At 43.7% G+C, this 14,469-nt stretch overlaps 1 protein-coding gene and 1 long non-coding RNA gene across 2 annotated transcripts; one reads left to right on the top strand and one right to left on the bottom strand.

Moving 5' to 3' along the window:
* The first annotated feature begins 1,924 nt into the window (after window positions 1-1,924).
* Window positions 1,925-2,928, top strand: LOC118484724. The gene is made up of 2 exons (XR_004874155.1): window positions 1,925-2,465; window positions 2,549-2,928. It is a non-coding gene; the product is annotated as an uncharacterized LOC118484724 (long non-coding RNA).
* Window positions 2,929-10,975: 8,047 nt separating this feature from the next.
* Window positions 10,976-12,355, bottom strand: LOC110893616. The gene has a single exon (XM_022140710.1). The coding sequence runs from the start codon at window positions 12,353-12,355 to the stop codon at window positions 10,976-10,978; it is 1,380 nt and encodes a 459-aa protein (XP_021996402.1).
* Between the last annotated feature and the right edge of the window lie 2,114 nt (window positions 12,356-14,469).

The following is a 14,469-nucleotide window of genomic DNA, read 5'->3' as shown; positions in this document are numbered from 1 at the left end:
TTTTCTCAACAACCAATGGAGCCTTTTCTTTTTTCATCATTTTTCTTCTTTTGATTGTCAACAACATCAGTCTTAGGCTTCAAATTGTTACACTTTCGTGCAATATGCCCAACTTGATTGCATCTGAAGCATGTTCGGGTGTCAACAACCCGACTTGTGCCTTCAGACTGAGGTTGTGAGGCTTTTTCCTCAAAGAACTCTTTGTTTGATTTTGAAAAGATTTCAGGTTCCTCATTAGAAAATGAACTTGAACTGTTCACAAACACTTTCTTTTCAATAGACTTCTTGTTTTGAACATTTTTCTTCTGAGAAGACTTACCCCCCTGATATCCACCCGACCAATTGTTTCGATTGCACTACGTCAAAACTGGGCTTTAGCCACACTTTTCTTAAAACCGCCCTGCCACACATATGAGAAAATGTGTGACTAAAGGTCATTTATAATATTTTAAAATACTTCTAGCCACACAATTTATTATTAATGTGACCATTGTATACCAATTCGAAACCTTTAGCCACACTTTTCAGAAAAAATGTGACATTTACAGGCATATCTAGCCACAGCTTAAAAAGTGTGGCCAAATATAACCTATTGCCACAATATTTGTTTGACTTTTTTAACTAATGTGACGGAAACACATTTTTTTGAAACCTTTAGTCACACTTTCAATAAAAATATATGGCAATCACTAGCCACGGTAGAAAAGTGTGGCCAAATATTACTAACCGACATAGTAGGTTTTTAATGATGTGGCTAAAAGATGATTCATATAAATCACTTTCAAATCAAAGAGTATTTTATATTTAGTCACTTATAAATTTTTATGTGTTACTAAAAATTATTAACTGTGACCATAAATAAAAAAAAATGTGGCTATAAGTATTCTATAATCACACTTTAGTTACTTTTAAGTGGCCAACCTTTTCACTCCTTATCCCCCGTTTCTTCCATCCTCATGCAACCATGTTCTCTGTGCTCCAACAAACCTACTCAGTCTCTATTTCACAAAAAATGGGCCGATTTAGGACTAGGTTACTCTTATCTATATCGAGTCATTAATATAAATGGATATCAAGTCAAAATGAACTTTGTTTATTACAAGCTGTGGTGTATTATAACACCATGGTTACAGGAACCACAGTGATGTTTTTGGAGGCAGTGAATTTAGGGGCGAATCTACATACATTGTTACGGGTTCACGTGAACCCAGTGAGTTTCGAAACTTTTATATAAGATATATATAAAAACCTGAACTGAACCCATAAATAAATAAAGAGATGAACCCATACCAAAAATTGAAAAACTGTTGCAGTGGAAAAGCTATTTGATTTCAGCCACGAGGTTGTAGGTTCGATTCCTGTTTCTCTCTTTTTTTTATTCCAAATTGTAAAGTCTTGGTATGTGAAACCAATTGTTTAATATGATCATGGTCGACCAAATAACAAAAGCATAAACATGATCACATAAAACTATAAAAGCATAAAACATGATATTAGAGTTCAAATAACAACCTGAGCAATTAACATACTTTTTGGGCAAACTTATGAAGCAAGGATGCATGGAGGAAACTGGAAATCATGAACAAATAAGTTCACTGTTTTGGTTTATATAAAAATGAATATTTGAAGTATGCATTTCCATAAAATCTTTTTATACTTTATGGTAGAGACTATTAGTTATACCAGTATTTTATAATTTAATTTTTTAGTGCACTAAGTAGCCTAAAACGTCGCATAAAGGATTGTAAGGAATTTTTTTTTATGAGTTATAAAACGGCAACTTGGGTTTGACCATGAATTGTTGTATCCGACCCACCCGACCCGACCCAAAATTCCAATGTTCGGTTGTGAAAAACCTGACTACCGAAAAAATTGAACCCATAGGAAAAAATTTCTGGATCCGCCAGAATTGCTTTTATCTTGTTACGTTTTCTCTTTTAGCTTATGCCCAATTAGTTTGTGATAGAAAACTAGATCATCACGTAGTACTGACTTTTGAGAACAAAATGTTTTCAGAGAGCATTTGTTTTTGGAAATACCTGATATAACCTGATTTAGGTTGTACATAACATAAATACATAATCAATCATTTGGTCTCATTTTGTAGGTATTGATTACTTGTCAGTTGCTGCTGCATATGGTTTCCGAAACACGTAAAAGAACATGCAGCTTATTCGCAAGCCGGTCTGCAGTCAATTCGCAGCCGGTATGCAGCTTATTCGCAACCTGTTCGGAGCTGGTACGCAGGCCTGTTTGCAGCCGGTATGCAGCCGGTTATGCAGGCCGGTACGTAGCTTATTCGTAGACTGCTCGCAGCCTGTTCACAGCCGGTACGCAGGCATGTCCGCAGCCGGTCAGCAGACCTGTTCGCGGCCGGTCTGAGTTGTCAAACATGTGATGTTTATACGGTTCAGAACTAAACACGAGTTCAACCGTGAGCTTGCTGCAATCTCTGAGCTAACAAGGTAATCAGTAAATTTATTCTATGTTATGTGGCAATATTAACTCCCTTGACTATCTATTTATTAACGTTATTTTTTGCTCGTAGCCGAGCACGAGCTTCAGAAAAACATGAGGAGCCGAGCTCGAGCCCAGTCGAGCTCGGGCTCGACCCGGCTCGTTTACATCCCTAAAGTTCAATTTGCAGATAGTTCAGGTTGTTTGTTGCAAGATGGCTCTTCTCCAAAAAGAAATGTATACTTACTTTATTCAGAGCATTATTCTAGTGAAATGTTCGTCATATCATATCATGGTCTAAAAACTAAACATCATGGTGGCTGTTGGGTGTAAATAATAGTTTTTGTTATCTGAGTTAAGTTGTTGGTCTTTTACATTTATTTTTTTCATTGTATTACAGAATCTATACAAATCGTTTCTATATTTTGAGTCTTTGATCCAATATAGGATTCATAGAGGTTATACATGTAATCCTATTTCTGTTTAAAGTTTATTTAATTTTTGGTTTGGCTCTTATCCAATCGATGTTTTTGTTTTGTACGATGCAATGGTATACAATAATCACACTTGCAAGATTTTTTTTACTAAACTCCCCCCTCCCCGAATATTTCATTAAACTTTACTCTCACATGAAAGTCTCAATTAAAAAATCACATTTAAAATAAACTAGTAAAATTACCCCGCACGTTACGGCGGGAAATTAGTCCATATCGGGTTTGATTATGTTTATTACTGTTTCAATAGGGTACATGCACCCGGTATAGCAACTGCAAGAGAAAACGAAAAGAATAAAGTCATGATATGCTAAAAAAGATATCAACACGTGTTTTACATATAAAAAAACTACAAAAAAAAAAATGAATAACGGTACCGATCCTGACTGTACTGATATCATATCACTTAGGTCTTAAGGGGTTGGATCAAGTCTTAATGGGCTATATTGGGCCTCAATTGATAACAATGGGCAATAGTATATCATGTGTATTAATGGACCTAATTGGGTCTTAACAACTATGATAGCTTTTAATCCGTCATTGTTGGCTTTATCATATCATATTAGGTCCTAAAGGGTTAGATCAAGTAATAACGAGTGATTACATAATATAATATAAAATAGTATATCATACACGTCTTAATAGGGCATATTGAACCTTGATGGGTAACAATGGATAATAATAGATCCTTCATGTCTTAATGGACCCAGTTGGGCCTTATTAAATATGATAACTCTTAATGAATCATTATAGGATAATAATAGTGAAAAACCTGACTACCGAAAAAATTGAACCCATAGGAAAAAATTTCTGGATCCGCCACTATGAATTGCTTTTATCTTGTTACGTTTTCTCTTTTAGCTTATGCCCAATTAGTTTGTGATAGAAAACTAGATCATCACGTAGTACTGACTTTTGAGAACAAAATGTTTTCAGAGAGCTTTTGTTTTTGGAAATACCTGATATAACCTGATTTAGGTTGTACATAACATAAATACATAATCAATCATTTGGTCTCATTTTGTAGGTATTGATTACTTGTCAGTTGCTACTGCATATGGTTTCCGAAACACGTAAAAGAACATGCAGCTTATTCGCAAGCCGGTCTGCAGCCAATTCGCAGCCGGTATGCAGCTTATTCGCAACCTGTTCGGAGCCGGTACGCAGGCCTGTTTGCAGCCGGTATGCAGCCGGTTATGCAGGCCGGTACGTAGCTTATTCGTAGACTGCTAGCAGCCTGTTCGCAGCCGGTACGCAGGCATGTCGGCAGCCGGTCAGCAGACCTGTTCGCGGCCGGTCTGAGTTGTCAAACATGTGATGTTTATACGGTTCAGAACTAAACACGAGTTTAACCGTGAGCTTGCTGCAATCTCTGAGCTAACAAGGTAATCAATAAATTTATTCTAAGTTATGTGGCAATATTAACTCCCTTGACTATCTATTTATTAACGTTATTTTTTGCTCGTAGCCGAGCACGAGCTTCAGAAAAACATGAGGAGCCGAGCTCGAGCCCAGTCGAGCTCGGGCTCGACCCGGCTCGTTTACATCCCTAAAGTTCAATTTGCAGATAGTTCAGGTTGTTTGTTGCAAGATGGCTCTTCTCCAAAAAGAAATGTATACTTACTTTATTCAGAGCATTATTCTAGTGAAATGTTCGTCATATCATATCATGGTCTAAAAACTAAACATCATGGTGGCTGTTGGGTGTAAATAATAGTTTTTGTTATCTGAGTTAAGTTGTTGGTCTTTTACATTTATTTTTTTCATTGTATTATAGAATCTATACAAATCGTTTCTATATTTTAAGTCTTTGATCCAATATAGGATTCATAGAGGTTATACATGTAATCCTATTTCTGTTTAAAGTTTATTTAATTTTTGGTTTGGCTCTTATCCAATCGATGTTTTTGTTTTGTACGATGCAATGGTATACAATAATCACACTTGCAAGATTTTTTTTACTAAACTCCCCCCTCCCCGAATATTTCATTAAACTTTACCCTCACATGAAAGTCTCAATTAAAAAATCACATTTAAAATAAACTAGTAAAATTACCCCGCACGTTACGGCGGGAAATTAGTCCATATCGGGTTTGATTATGTTTATTACTGTTTCAATAGGGTACATGCACCCGGTATAGCAACTGCAAGAGAAAACGAAAAGAATAAAGTCATGATATGCTAAAAAAGATATCAACACGTGTTTTACATATAAAAAAACTACAAAAAAAATGAATAACGGTTTCATATAATATGTGAGTTCATGCTCCTCTTTCTCTGCGGTTTCATTTAGTCGTGTTAATACCCAATTCTGCATCTATTTTGTTTGATTAGGGTTTCATAACTTGGAGATTTGCTTCCGAATTGGCTGTATTGTTGTTGTGTTCATGCTGGTGATGTCATTGGTAATTTTGATTTGATTACTATGAGGTTTTGTTTGGGATTGAGGAATCTAGGGTTTTGAACATTTGATTTGGTTGGTTGTAAAGTGTAAACTGAACTTTCATTTCAAGCTAGATTCACACAAATACAATCTGGGGGTTTTTATGGTTCAATTATTGGTGATTCTGCTTTGGGGTTGAAGCATGATGTGGGTTTGGATGCTGAGTGGTCTGTTGAAGAACAACATAAGTTGGATGAAGGTCTTTCCATGTATGGGTTTTGTTTTATACGTATAGTTAATGTTAATATATACCAATACTATAGTTGTAAACTTGATGTGTTTCTAGATGGGATTTTTTTTATATTTACTGTTTTTGGGTTAGATCTGTATGTTAGGCAATAATAATTAGCTATCTTTAATTGTCTATGTAGGAATGTGATCCTTAAGCTGAGCTAACCTGTCGAATACCCAACCTCCGGCTGACGTTGGCTGGATCTTCGGTGACGTCAAGAGCTTCTGTCCTTGCTTGCTACAAAAGAATAAACCGTTAGCCTCGCCACGGGGGACCCCGGGAGGGGGATCCGTGACCTAGCTCCGGCGTGAGAATAAGTAAACTTGCCGGGAAAGATAAGGAGTATTTTCCGATGAGGATATTCACCGGAAAGTTCCTTCCATGGTGTGAATCTAGTTAATGAGTTATATGTAATAAATGTGAGGAATGTTGGTCGGGATGTAATGAAGGAGGAGTTAATGAGAGTAGTAAATGAGAAGTTGCCGGAGATTATACTTACCCGAGCTCTATTTTCCTTCCTTCTTATATAATGGCTAGCCCTTATCTTATCGAGGACTTTCCCCCATGTTATCCGATGGTATTTGTAGTTTCTTGGGAAGGTCAGACACGTGTCTGACCCCAACGGTGCGATGCCCCCTTTCCATTAATGCTCAGCCTGATAAGTACAGTGATTTAGACCGGATACTCTTTCCATCAAGCATTTAATGAGCCTGCTTCTCCTTAGCTGTTTCCCGCTCATTCCAAATGAAGGAGAAACCTTAATGAGCAAGGATATTCTATTCAGTGGACTTTTAAGTAATTGGGCTCCCAAGGCAAAAGGCCCAAAGCGGGTAAAGTGGGCTTCCCCACTGGCCCGTCGTCAAGTCATCTTTAGTCCCTGGTTCTGAGACCCGAGGCTCATGATCCGGGGCTGAGTCACAACCGCTTAAGAGAGGTGGTTTCTCTTTTGGTGGGCCCACTCCAGGTCAGTTACTGCTTGCCGTCTCCATTAATCATGATATCGCCGAATCGACTGTAGCGGGAATTAACTCCCTAGTAGCACGTGCCCATTTTTAAATTTTTGAAGAGACTGCTGATATGACGGTTACTTGCATGTCAGCAATTATCTCTTTAAATACCCCCTTTTGGTCTCTTCCGATTTCTCATTCAAATTTCCCAACTTCCTTTTCTTCCCTGTAACCGTCTTCCCCATTCATCGTTTCCTCTAATCATGAGTCGTGGTGGCCGGTCCTCGATAAGGTCTATCTTGACGGTGAAGGACCTGAAATCCTTCGTTGAGGCATACAATATTCCAGATAGGTTTTCTCCCTCCTTGCCCGGCCCCAGTGAATCGGCAGAATGTACGCCGGACAAGATACCCATTTACACTCTCGCCTTTTCTTCCTGTGGGGTCCGATACCCCCTTTCTGCCTTCAAGATCTCTCTGCTCCGTCATTTTGGTGTTCATTTCTCACAGATTAATCCTTTGGGGTTCATGAGGGTGGTTCATTTCGAACTGTCCTGTGCCGCTATCTCAGGGGAACCCTCTGTTCCTTTGTTCTGTATGTTTTACCGGCTTATTTCCGACGGAGACTGGTTCACCTTCGCTAAGAGGCAGAACAGTGTTTCGAGGCCTTGCTACAGTTTCATGTGAACCTCTACCTATCCAAAGGACTAGAAGTGCAGATTCATCTTCGTTTCTGCAGCCATGCTGCCGGAGTCCCCTGTGCCAAAGGATCTTGACGCCGTTATTGAAGACACTATCCCTACCCTTTCCGCGGGTGAGACCATTCAGTGGAAAAGGATGTGTGGCAACCCAACGAGGGCTTTTACTTTCTCCGAAGGGATGCTTGCTATGGGCGGTCTGAGCCCCTCCTACCCAGTTCGTCCGAGAGCTTTTTTCGGCAAGAAAGGTACTTCCTTGTTCTTGGTTTGCTTCTTACAACCATCTCCTTTTTTATGCCTTTGGGGACCCGTAGTCATCTTTAGTGTTTTCTTTTTGTGCAGAGATAACTTTGTGGCGGCTTCTCCAGGGTGATTCTAAGGATGTAAAATATGTGGTTGATGATGAGGTTGATCCCAGGTTGAACGCAGAGGTGCAGGTTGCGGGGGGATCCGTCCAGGCAGGGGGCTCTGTTGCCCTGGGAGGATCTGAGGAGGATCCTTCCGGTGGGGAGGAAAGTTCTCCCGGCTTTCCTCCTGTTCATCCCCCTGGTCAAAGCGATGACGAAGACGTGGAGGTACAGCTAGTTCGTAAAAGGAGGTCTGCCAGTCCCCAACCGGCTCCTGCACCACGTAACATCCGTCAGAGGCTTCGTAGTGCTAGTGGTTAGAAACTTCCCCCTTCCTCCAAGGCTGCCTCTGACCTTCCTCCCGCCGGGGTCAAAGGTTCCCTGTCCAAGCATTTGAAGTCCTCAAACTTAGTGAGTGCTCCTTTATTGGTAAGTTATCTTTTCTCTTCTTCTTTCTTTTTGTGTCACTTCTGATTGTTCTTTTTCTTGCTTCTTAGGGGAGTTCCCGGGAGCCTATATAAATTCCAACTGGTCCTTCTCCTTCCCGCATCCGGGACAAGGCCTCTGAGGTGGGGGTGGCTCGCTTTTCTTCGGCCTTTGAGGTTTCTCCCTCACATGCTACTGGGACTAGCAAACCCACTCTTCATGAAGGCCCTGTTTGTCGATCCCCCCTTGCCCCTTTGTTTGCCGATGCCATTCCCACCACTTATGTTCCCAAATGGAAGGTAACTAGTTCTTCCGTAATAGGGACTCCTGAAGCTGCCAGAGACTTTCTGAACCATGTTGTCCCCCCCTCACATAAATTTGTAAACTCTGCCCTGAGGGATGATCTCTTTGAAGATCAATATAGCATGTCTTTATGTGAAAGCTTCTTTAGGGGTGCTGGGATGCTACAAAGGATTGATGATTTGAGGAAGGCGAACGAGGGACTCAAGGCTGAGCTTAAGGCTTCTCAGTCAGTTGTTGCTGGGCTTAGAGGCCAGGTGGTTGATGCCGAGAGGAGATTGCAGGAGGAGAAGGTGCATAGTCTTCTCCCCCCCTTTTTTTATATATACATACGTACTCACTGATCCTTTGTCTAGGGGGCTGGAGCTATGCTTGAGAGGAGGGAACGGGCTTGGGAGCAGGAGATGGCATCGTTGGTTGCGGAGAAGGAGGAGCTTATTGCTGAGCTGAAGCATGTGAAGGAAGTTGGCTCCGTCTGCAAGGAGCAGCTTAATACCATGTATGCAGACTATGGGATAACTTCCGATGATAATCAACGATTGGCGGGGGAGAAGCATTGGATGATCACTGAAGGTTTTGGGGCCTTCCTCACTGCTGTTGCTCAATCGGAAGACTTTAAAAGCGGCTTGGAGGAGGTTTATAGGGCTTATAGGGATGCTGGCTATCAGGCGGGTTTGAAGGATGGCTATGTTTACTCTGCCCAGGGCCTGGGTAGAAAAGAGACTCCTCTTTATAACTCCAAGGCGAAAAAGAGGTTGTCCAAACTGAACGAGGAGTTTGGGCGTAAAACCCCGGCCATCCTTGCCAAGATCCTTGAGCATCCCCTGATTTCAATTGATGAATTGAAGACCCTGTTCTCCTCTGCCGGTCCTTCGTCTCCACCGTCCCTTTCCGGGGGTGATCCCCAGTGAATTCCAAACATTTGATACACTTCGATATGGTTGTAATAACTTTAACTTACTTTAGGATACTTGTCTGTTTTGCTTGACTATTTTGGATGGTCCTTTGTGTTGGGGACCATTCTGACCCTTAATCGTATGGCCTATGGTTATGTATAGCCCCCTTTGCTTTGTTGCCTGTTCCTTGTCTTGTCTGTTTTGTTTTGCAGGGATTCTTATCGGAGGCTAGCTTGGTGATTCCCTGGGGATTTTCAGACTGTTTTAGCGAGGAGCTATGTTTTCATCTCACCTTGCTGTGTTTGTAATCTAGTATATTGCTAATTCTTGCCCAAGTTACTGGGGCTTTTCTTTGTATATGTATTTTGTATTAAATAAAGCAGATTCCCCTTCGTGGTTTTGTATACGCGGGTGTGTTTGCATTATTTGTTCTTTGTTGTTTTTTTCGTTAAACTGTGATTGTCTGTTCGAGGCCAATCGGTGGACAAGTTTATAATGCGGTGTTATGTTTTTAACTTGCTTTTGTCCGTTTTAGGTTAGCTAGACCTTTATTAGCCCCACGGCCGGGCTTTTGGCATGCTTTGAATGCCTCATACACGTGTGTTTGTTTGCTCTAGTTCAGATTTAAGGGTGCTCATAGGCACGTCTGCCCAGGTATGGTTACCCATTGTTTTCAAAATGGGACGTTTTCGTCCGTCTTTCATTTAACCTTCGGGGGATTTATACTTCCCGTCATAGATTGTTTACAAAAAGGTTCACTTTCTTAGGGGAAAGTCCCCGTACATATAGTCTACCTACTACAAAAGTGGCCCTTGGCCGTTTTCCTTGGGGGTGTGCCCCTTACATGTAATACTTCCTGAGCTGGATGAGGTTCCAGGTCCTGGGGACCTCCTTCCCCTCTAGCGTTTCCAACTTGCAGGTTCCTTTGCCGTTTGCCCACGTGACTCTGTAGGGTCCTTCCCAGTTGGGGCCCAACTTCCCGGTGTTCTCTTGCAGACTGGTCTCGTTGGCTTTGAGGACCAGATCCCCTGGGACAACGTTGAGTTTCTTCATCCTGGTGTTGTAGTAACTTTCCAGGAGCTTTTTGTAGTGGGCTTCTTTTACTGCTGCTATCTCCCTTCTCTCTTCCAACAAGTTTAGGTTCATTCTGAGATCCTGCTCATTCTCCTCATCCCGAAGCTTCATCCGGGCAGTTTGGGATCCGATTTCAGCAGGGATCATAGCCTCCGTTCCATAGGTAAGACTGAACGGGGTCTCCCCGTTGCAACTTTTCGGGGTGGTTCGGTATGCCCATAACACGAATGGAAGTTCCTCCAGCCAACCCTTCTGCTTCCTTCCAAGCCTACCCTTCATTCCTTTAATAACGCTTTGGTTGGCTCTCTCCACCAACCCGTTACTCTGGGCATGGGTAACAGAAGTGAACACTTGTTGAATCCTCATTTGCTCGCACCATGGCTTGAAGGGTCTTCCGGCGAACTGGACCCCATTGTCACTCACCAGCTCTTTTGGAACCCCATATCTGCATACAATGTTATCCAGCACGAACCTTCTCATTTGATCCCCAGTGATCTTTGCCTGGGGCTTCGCTTCAATCCACTTAGTGAAGTAATCAATGGCTACCACCACGTATTTGACCCCTCCCGGACCCTCCGGGAAAGGCCCAACTATGTCGATGGCCCATTTCTGGAATGGCCAAGATGTCGAGACTGGCACCATGGGGTGTTTGTGAAGGTGGGTCATCGGTGCATGTACTTGGCAGTTGTCACACTCTTGATTTCCTCAGATGCCGTTTCGTACATACGTGGCCAGTAGAACCCTACGTTTATTGCCCTTCTCACTACTGTTCTTGGTCCTGAGTGCATTCCGCAAATCCCCTCGTGCATCTCCCTAATCACATATTCGGCCTCCTCCATATCAACACACTTCAGGGACGGGCCCAGATACGATCTTCTGTATAGCTCCCCCTCGATCAGTTCATATTGTAGGGCCCGGACCCTTATCTTTTTGGCCGCCCATTCCCCCTCGGGTAGCGTTCCGTCCCGGAGGAATTTGATAATTGGGGTCATCCATGTTTCTTGAGGACCTTCAACCGTGGCAACTTTCGCTGTGTTAAGGGAGGAGGGTGTTAGGACCTCCACTTTCACTTCTTTCGCGAGATGGTCGAATTCTACCGAAGCTAACTTGCTGAGTGCATCAGATTTCCTGTTCCTTCCACGAGGGATGTACTCTAGTTTGAAGGTTCCGAATGCCTTAGCTGCCTCTTTAACTTTCGCCACATATTGAGCCATGGTGCTATCCTTGGCTTCATATTCTCCTTGGTACTGCTTTACTACCAACTGTGAATCGGTGCTAGCCTCTATGTGCTTCGCTTTCATCTTCTGTGCCAGCCTCATTCCCGCTAAGAGGGCTTCATATTCGGCGGTATTGTTGGTGTTTTCGAAATCCAACCTTATAGCATATGTCAACTCGACCCCCTCGGGGCTTACCAGTGTGATACTTGCACCGGTCCCCTCTTCACTGGATGCTCCATCAGTGAACAACTTCCATAGAGCCTCGTCTTCCCTTTTTCTCTCTTCCTCCTCCAAGGCCTCCCACTTTAGTAGCTCCCTCTCTTCGTCCTCAGGGACTTCTGCCAGGAAATCAGCTAGTATCTGTCCCTTCATGGCCGTTCTGGGCTTGAACTCCAGAGAGTGTTCCCCTAACTCTACAGCCCATTTAGCCAGTCGTCCCGACAGCTCTGGTTTTCTAAGCACTTTCTGAAGGGGTTGGTCGGTCACTAAGGTGACTTTATGCCCTTGGAAATACCTCCTGAGCCTCCGAGATGCAAAGACCAGGGCCAACGCAAGTTTCTCTAGAGGCATGTATCGTTCCTCGGGCCCCTTAAGTGTTCTGCTGATAAAATATATGGGGATCTGTTTCCCCTCCCGTTCCACCATCATGACCGCGCTTATGGTCGTCTTTGAGGCAGATAGGTAAAGGAGTAACGGGTCTCCAGGCACTGGGGTGGCTAATGTCGGGAGCTTACAGATGTAGGTTTTCATTTCCTGAAAGGCGGCTTCGGCCTTAGTGGTCCAGTTGAATTTGCTGGTCTGGAGGCAGTCTTTTAATACTTTCATGAAGGGAAGGGTTTTGTCAGCCACCTTTGATAAAAAGCGATTTAGTGCTATCAGCCTCCCGTTCAGCTATTGGATGTCCTTCAGGGACCTGGGAGAACGCATTTCGGCTACAACCTGGGTTTTCTCCGGGTTTGCTTTGATTCCCCCTTTTGTTACTACTACCCCCAAAAAATTTCCCTCCTCTACCCCGAAACAACATTTTCCAGGGTTCAGCTTCATGTTTACATCCTGCATGGTGTTGAGAGTCTCGGCTATGTCGTCTATCATGGCTGCTTCCGTCAAACTTTTGATGACAATGTCGTCAATGTACACCTCTAAATTCCTTCCCCTCTGCTCCCTAAACAAGGTGTTCATAAACCTTTGTTATGTTGCCCCCGCGTTCTTGAGACCGAAGGGCATCTTGGTGTAGCAAAATGTCCCCTCATCTGTGATAAAAGCGGTTTTCTCTTCGTCTTCTATTGACATCTGTATTTGGTGGTATCCCTTGTAGGCATCTAAGAAGCATTTCAGGGGGTACTGGGACAGAGAGTCCACCTGGGTGTCTATCTCCGGGAGAGGATAAGAGTCCTTGGGGCATGCTTTGTTTAGGTCTTAGAAATCGATACACATCCTCCATCCCCCATCTTTTTTCTGAACCATAACTGGGTTAGCAACCCAGGATGGGTATTTAACTTCTCTGACTATCCCTGCTCTGAGCAGCTTTCGAGTCTCTTCACAAGCAGCCCTTCTTTTGTTAGGTCCCATACTCCGCTTCTTTTGCTTTACTAGCTTCGCCCATGTGAAGGTGTTGAGTCGGTGCTCTGTCAGGCTTCTGGGAATTCCTGTCATGTCTCCATGTTGAAATGCGAACACATCTAGGTTGTGGAGGAGTAACTCCTTTAGGGCACTCTTGCACTTGTCACTTAAGTGGCTCCCCACCTTGACTGTCTGTTCTGGGCACTTATCACAGAGGACCCATTCCTCCACCTTCCTTTCCTGGGATCTCCCTGGTTCCTCCCCTTTGGATACTGAAGAAACCACTTCGTAGGCTGACTTAACCCATGCAAGACCCTTTGGTGTTTGGAATACCAAAGCCCCGTGGGGGGTGGATGCTTGTGCCTGCAGATCTCCAATTCCGGGTCTTCCCAGGATTGCGTTGTACTTGGAGGGTGCCCTGACTACTGTGAAGGTTAAATTTATCGTCCGGACCCGATCCCCTACACCAACTGTAAATGGGAGCCTGATCTTTCCCAGGGGATGTGACACACTGTTGTTGAATCCCACCAATGGGATAGAGTCTTCCTCCAACCTATCTCTTATGTCCCTGTTGAATCTGAAGAAGCAGTGTTCGTATATTACCTCAACGCCCGACCCTCCGTCCACATGTATTCTAGACACCTTGTGTCCAGCTATCACAGCTGAGATATTCAGCGGGAGTTGTTGCACTTCACTTTCTTCTAAGTATGGCATAAGGATGGGAGTTTTCATGCAGTTCGGGGAGCCTAGGATCCTGGCCTTTACACTTCGGGTAACATCAAACTCATTTCTCCTCCTAACCATATCAACGTCTGCCCTCCCCGGCTCCCTTGCATCTCTTCCCTTATGATCCCCTCCCCCTTCCTTGATTTCCTTGACCAAATGGGCCAGTCTCCCCGTTTTCACTGCGTCCTCTATTTCTCTCTTGAGGTACATGCAGTCATCGGTTTTGTGCCCGAAGCCCTTGTGAAACTCACAGTATTCGTTCGGTTGTGCCTTTGGTCCTGGCTTTATGGGGGGTGGCCTTGGGAAAGAATTCTTCACCCTCTCCGTGGCTAGTACCTCGCTTGGAGTCTTGACGAGAGGGGTGAAACTGTCGGAGTAAGAAGGGGGACCTCTCCCTCGAGGTCTATAGGGGGAGTATGAGGGCCTTGCCCTGTCATGCAACATTCTATCAAAGGTAGGTTTCCGGGAATAGGGTGTACCTTTCTCAGGGGGCCTTGCAGCCGGAGCGACCCTCTGGGGTGTGGCATCCGTCTCCTTAGCTTTGCTGACTGTATCTTTTCCCCGGACGAAGGCCCTGACCCTGTCCATAAGATTGTCGAAGGAGGGTGGGAATTCCTCTCCCAGCTTTTCAGACAACTGTGCATGCTTCAGCC

This window comes from Helianthus annuus, chromosome 12 (genome assembly GCF_002127325.2).
Source record: "Helianthus annuus cultivar XRQ/B chromosome 12, HanXRQr2.0-SUNRISE, whole genome shotgun sequence".
In the NCBI taxonomy this organism is placed as follows: Eukaryota; Viridiplantae; Streptophyta; class Magnoliopsida; order Asterales; family Asteraceae; genus Helianthus; species Helianthus annuus.
Note: the sequence above shows the minus strand (reverse complement) of the source record. Positions and strands in the feature narration are given on the sequence as shown.

Bases quoted from the DNA above. Each gene is read 5' to 3' on its own strand.
- LOC110893616 (XM_022140710.1), bottom strand. From the start codon at position 12,355: ATGAAAGTATTAAAAGACTGCCTCCAGACCAGCAAATTCAACTGGACC.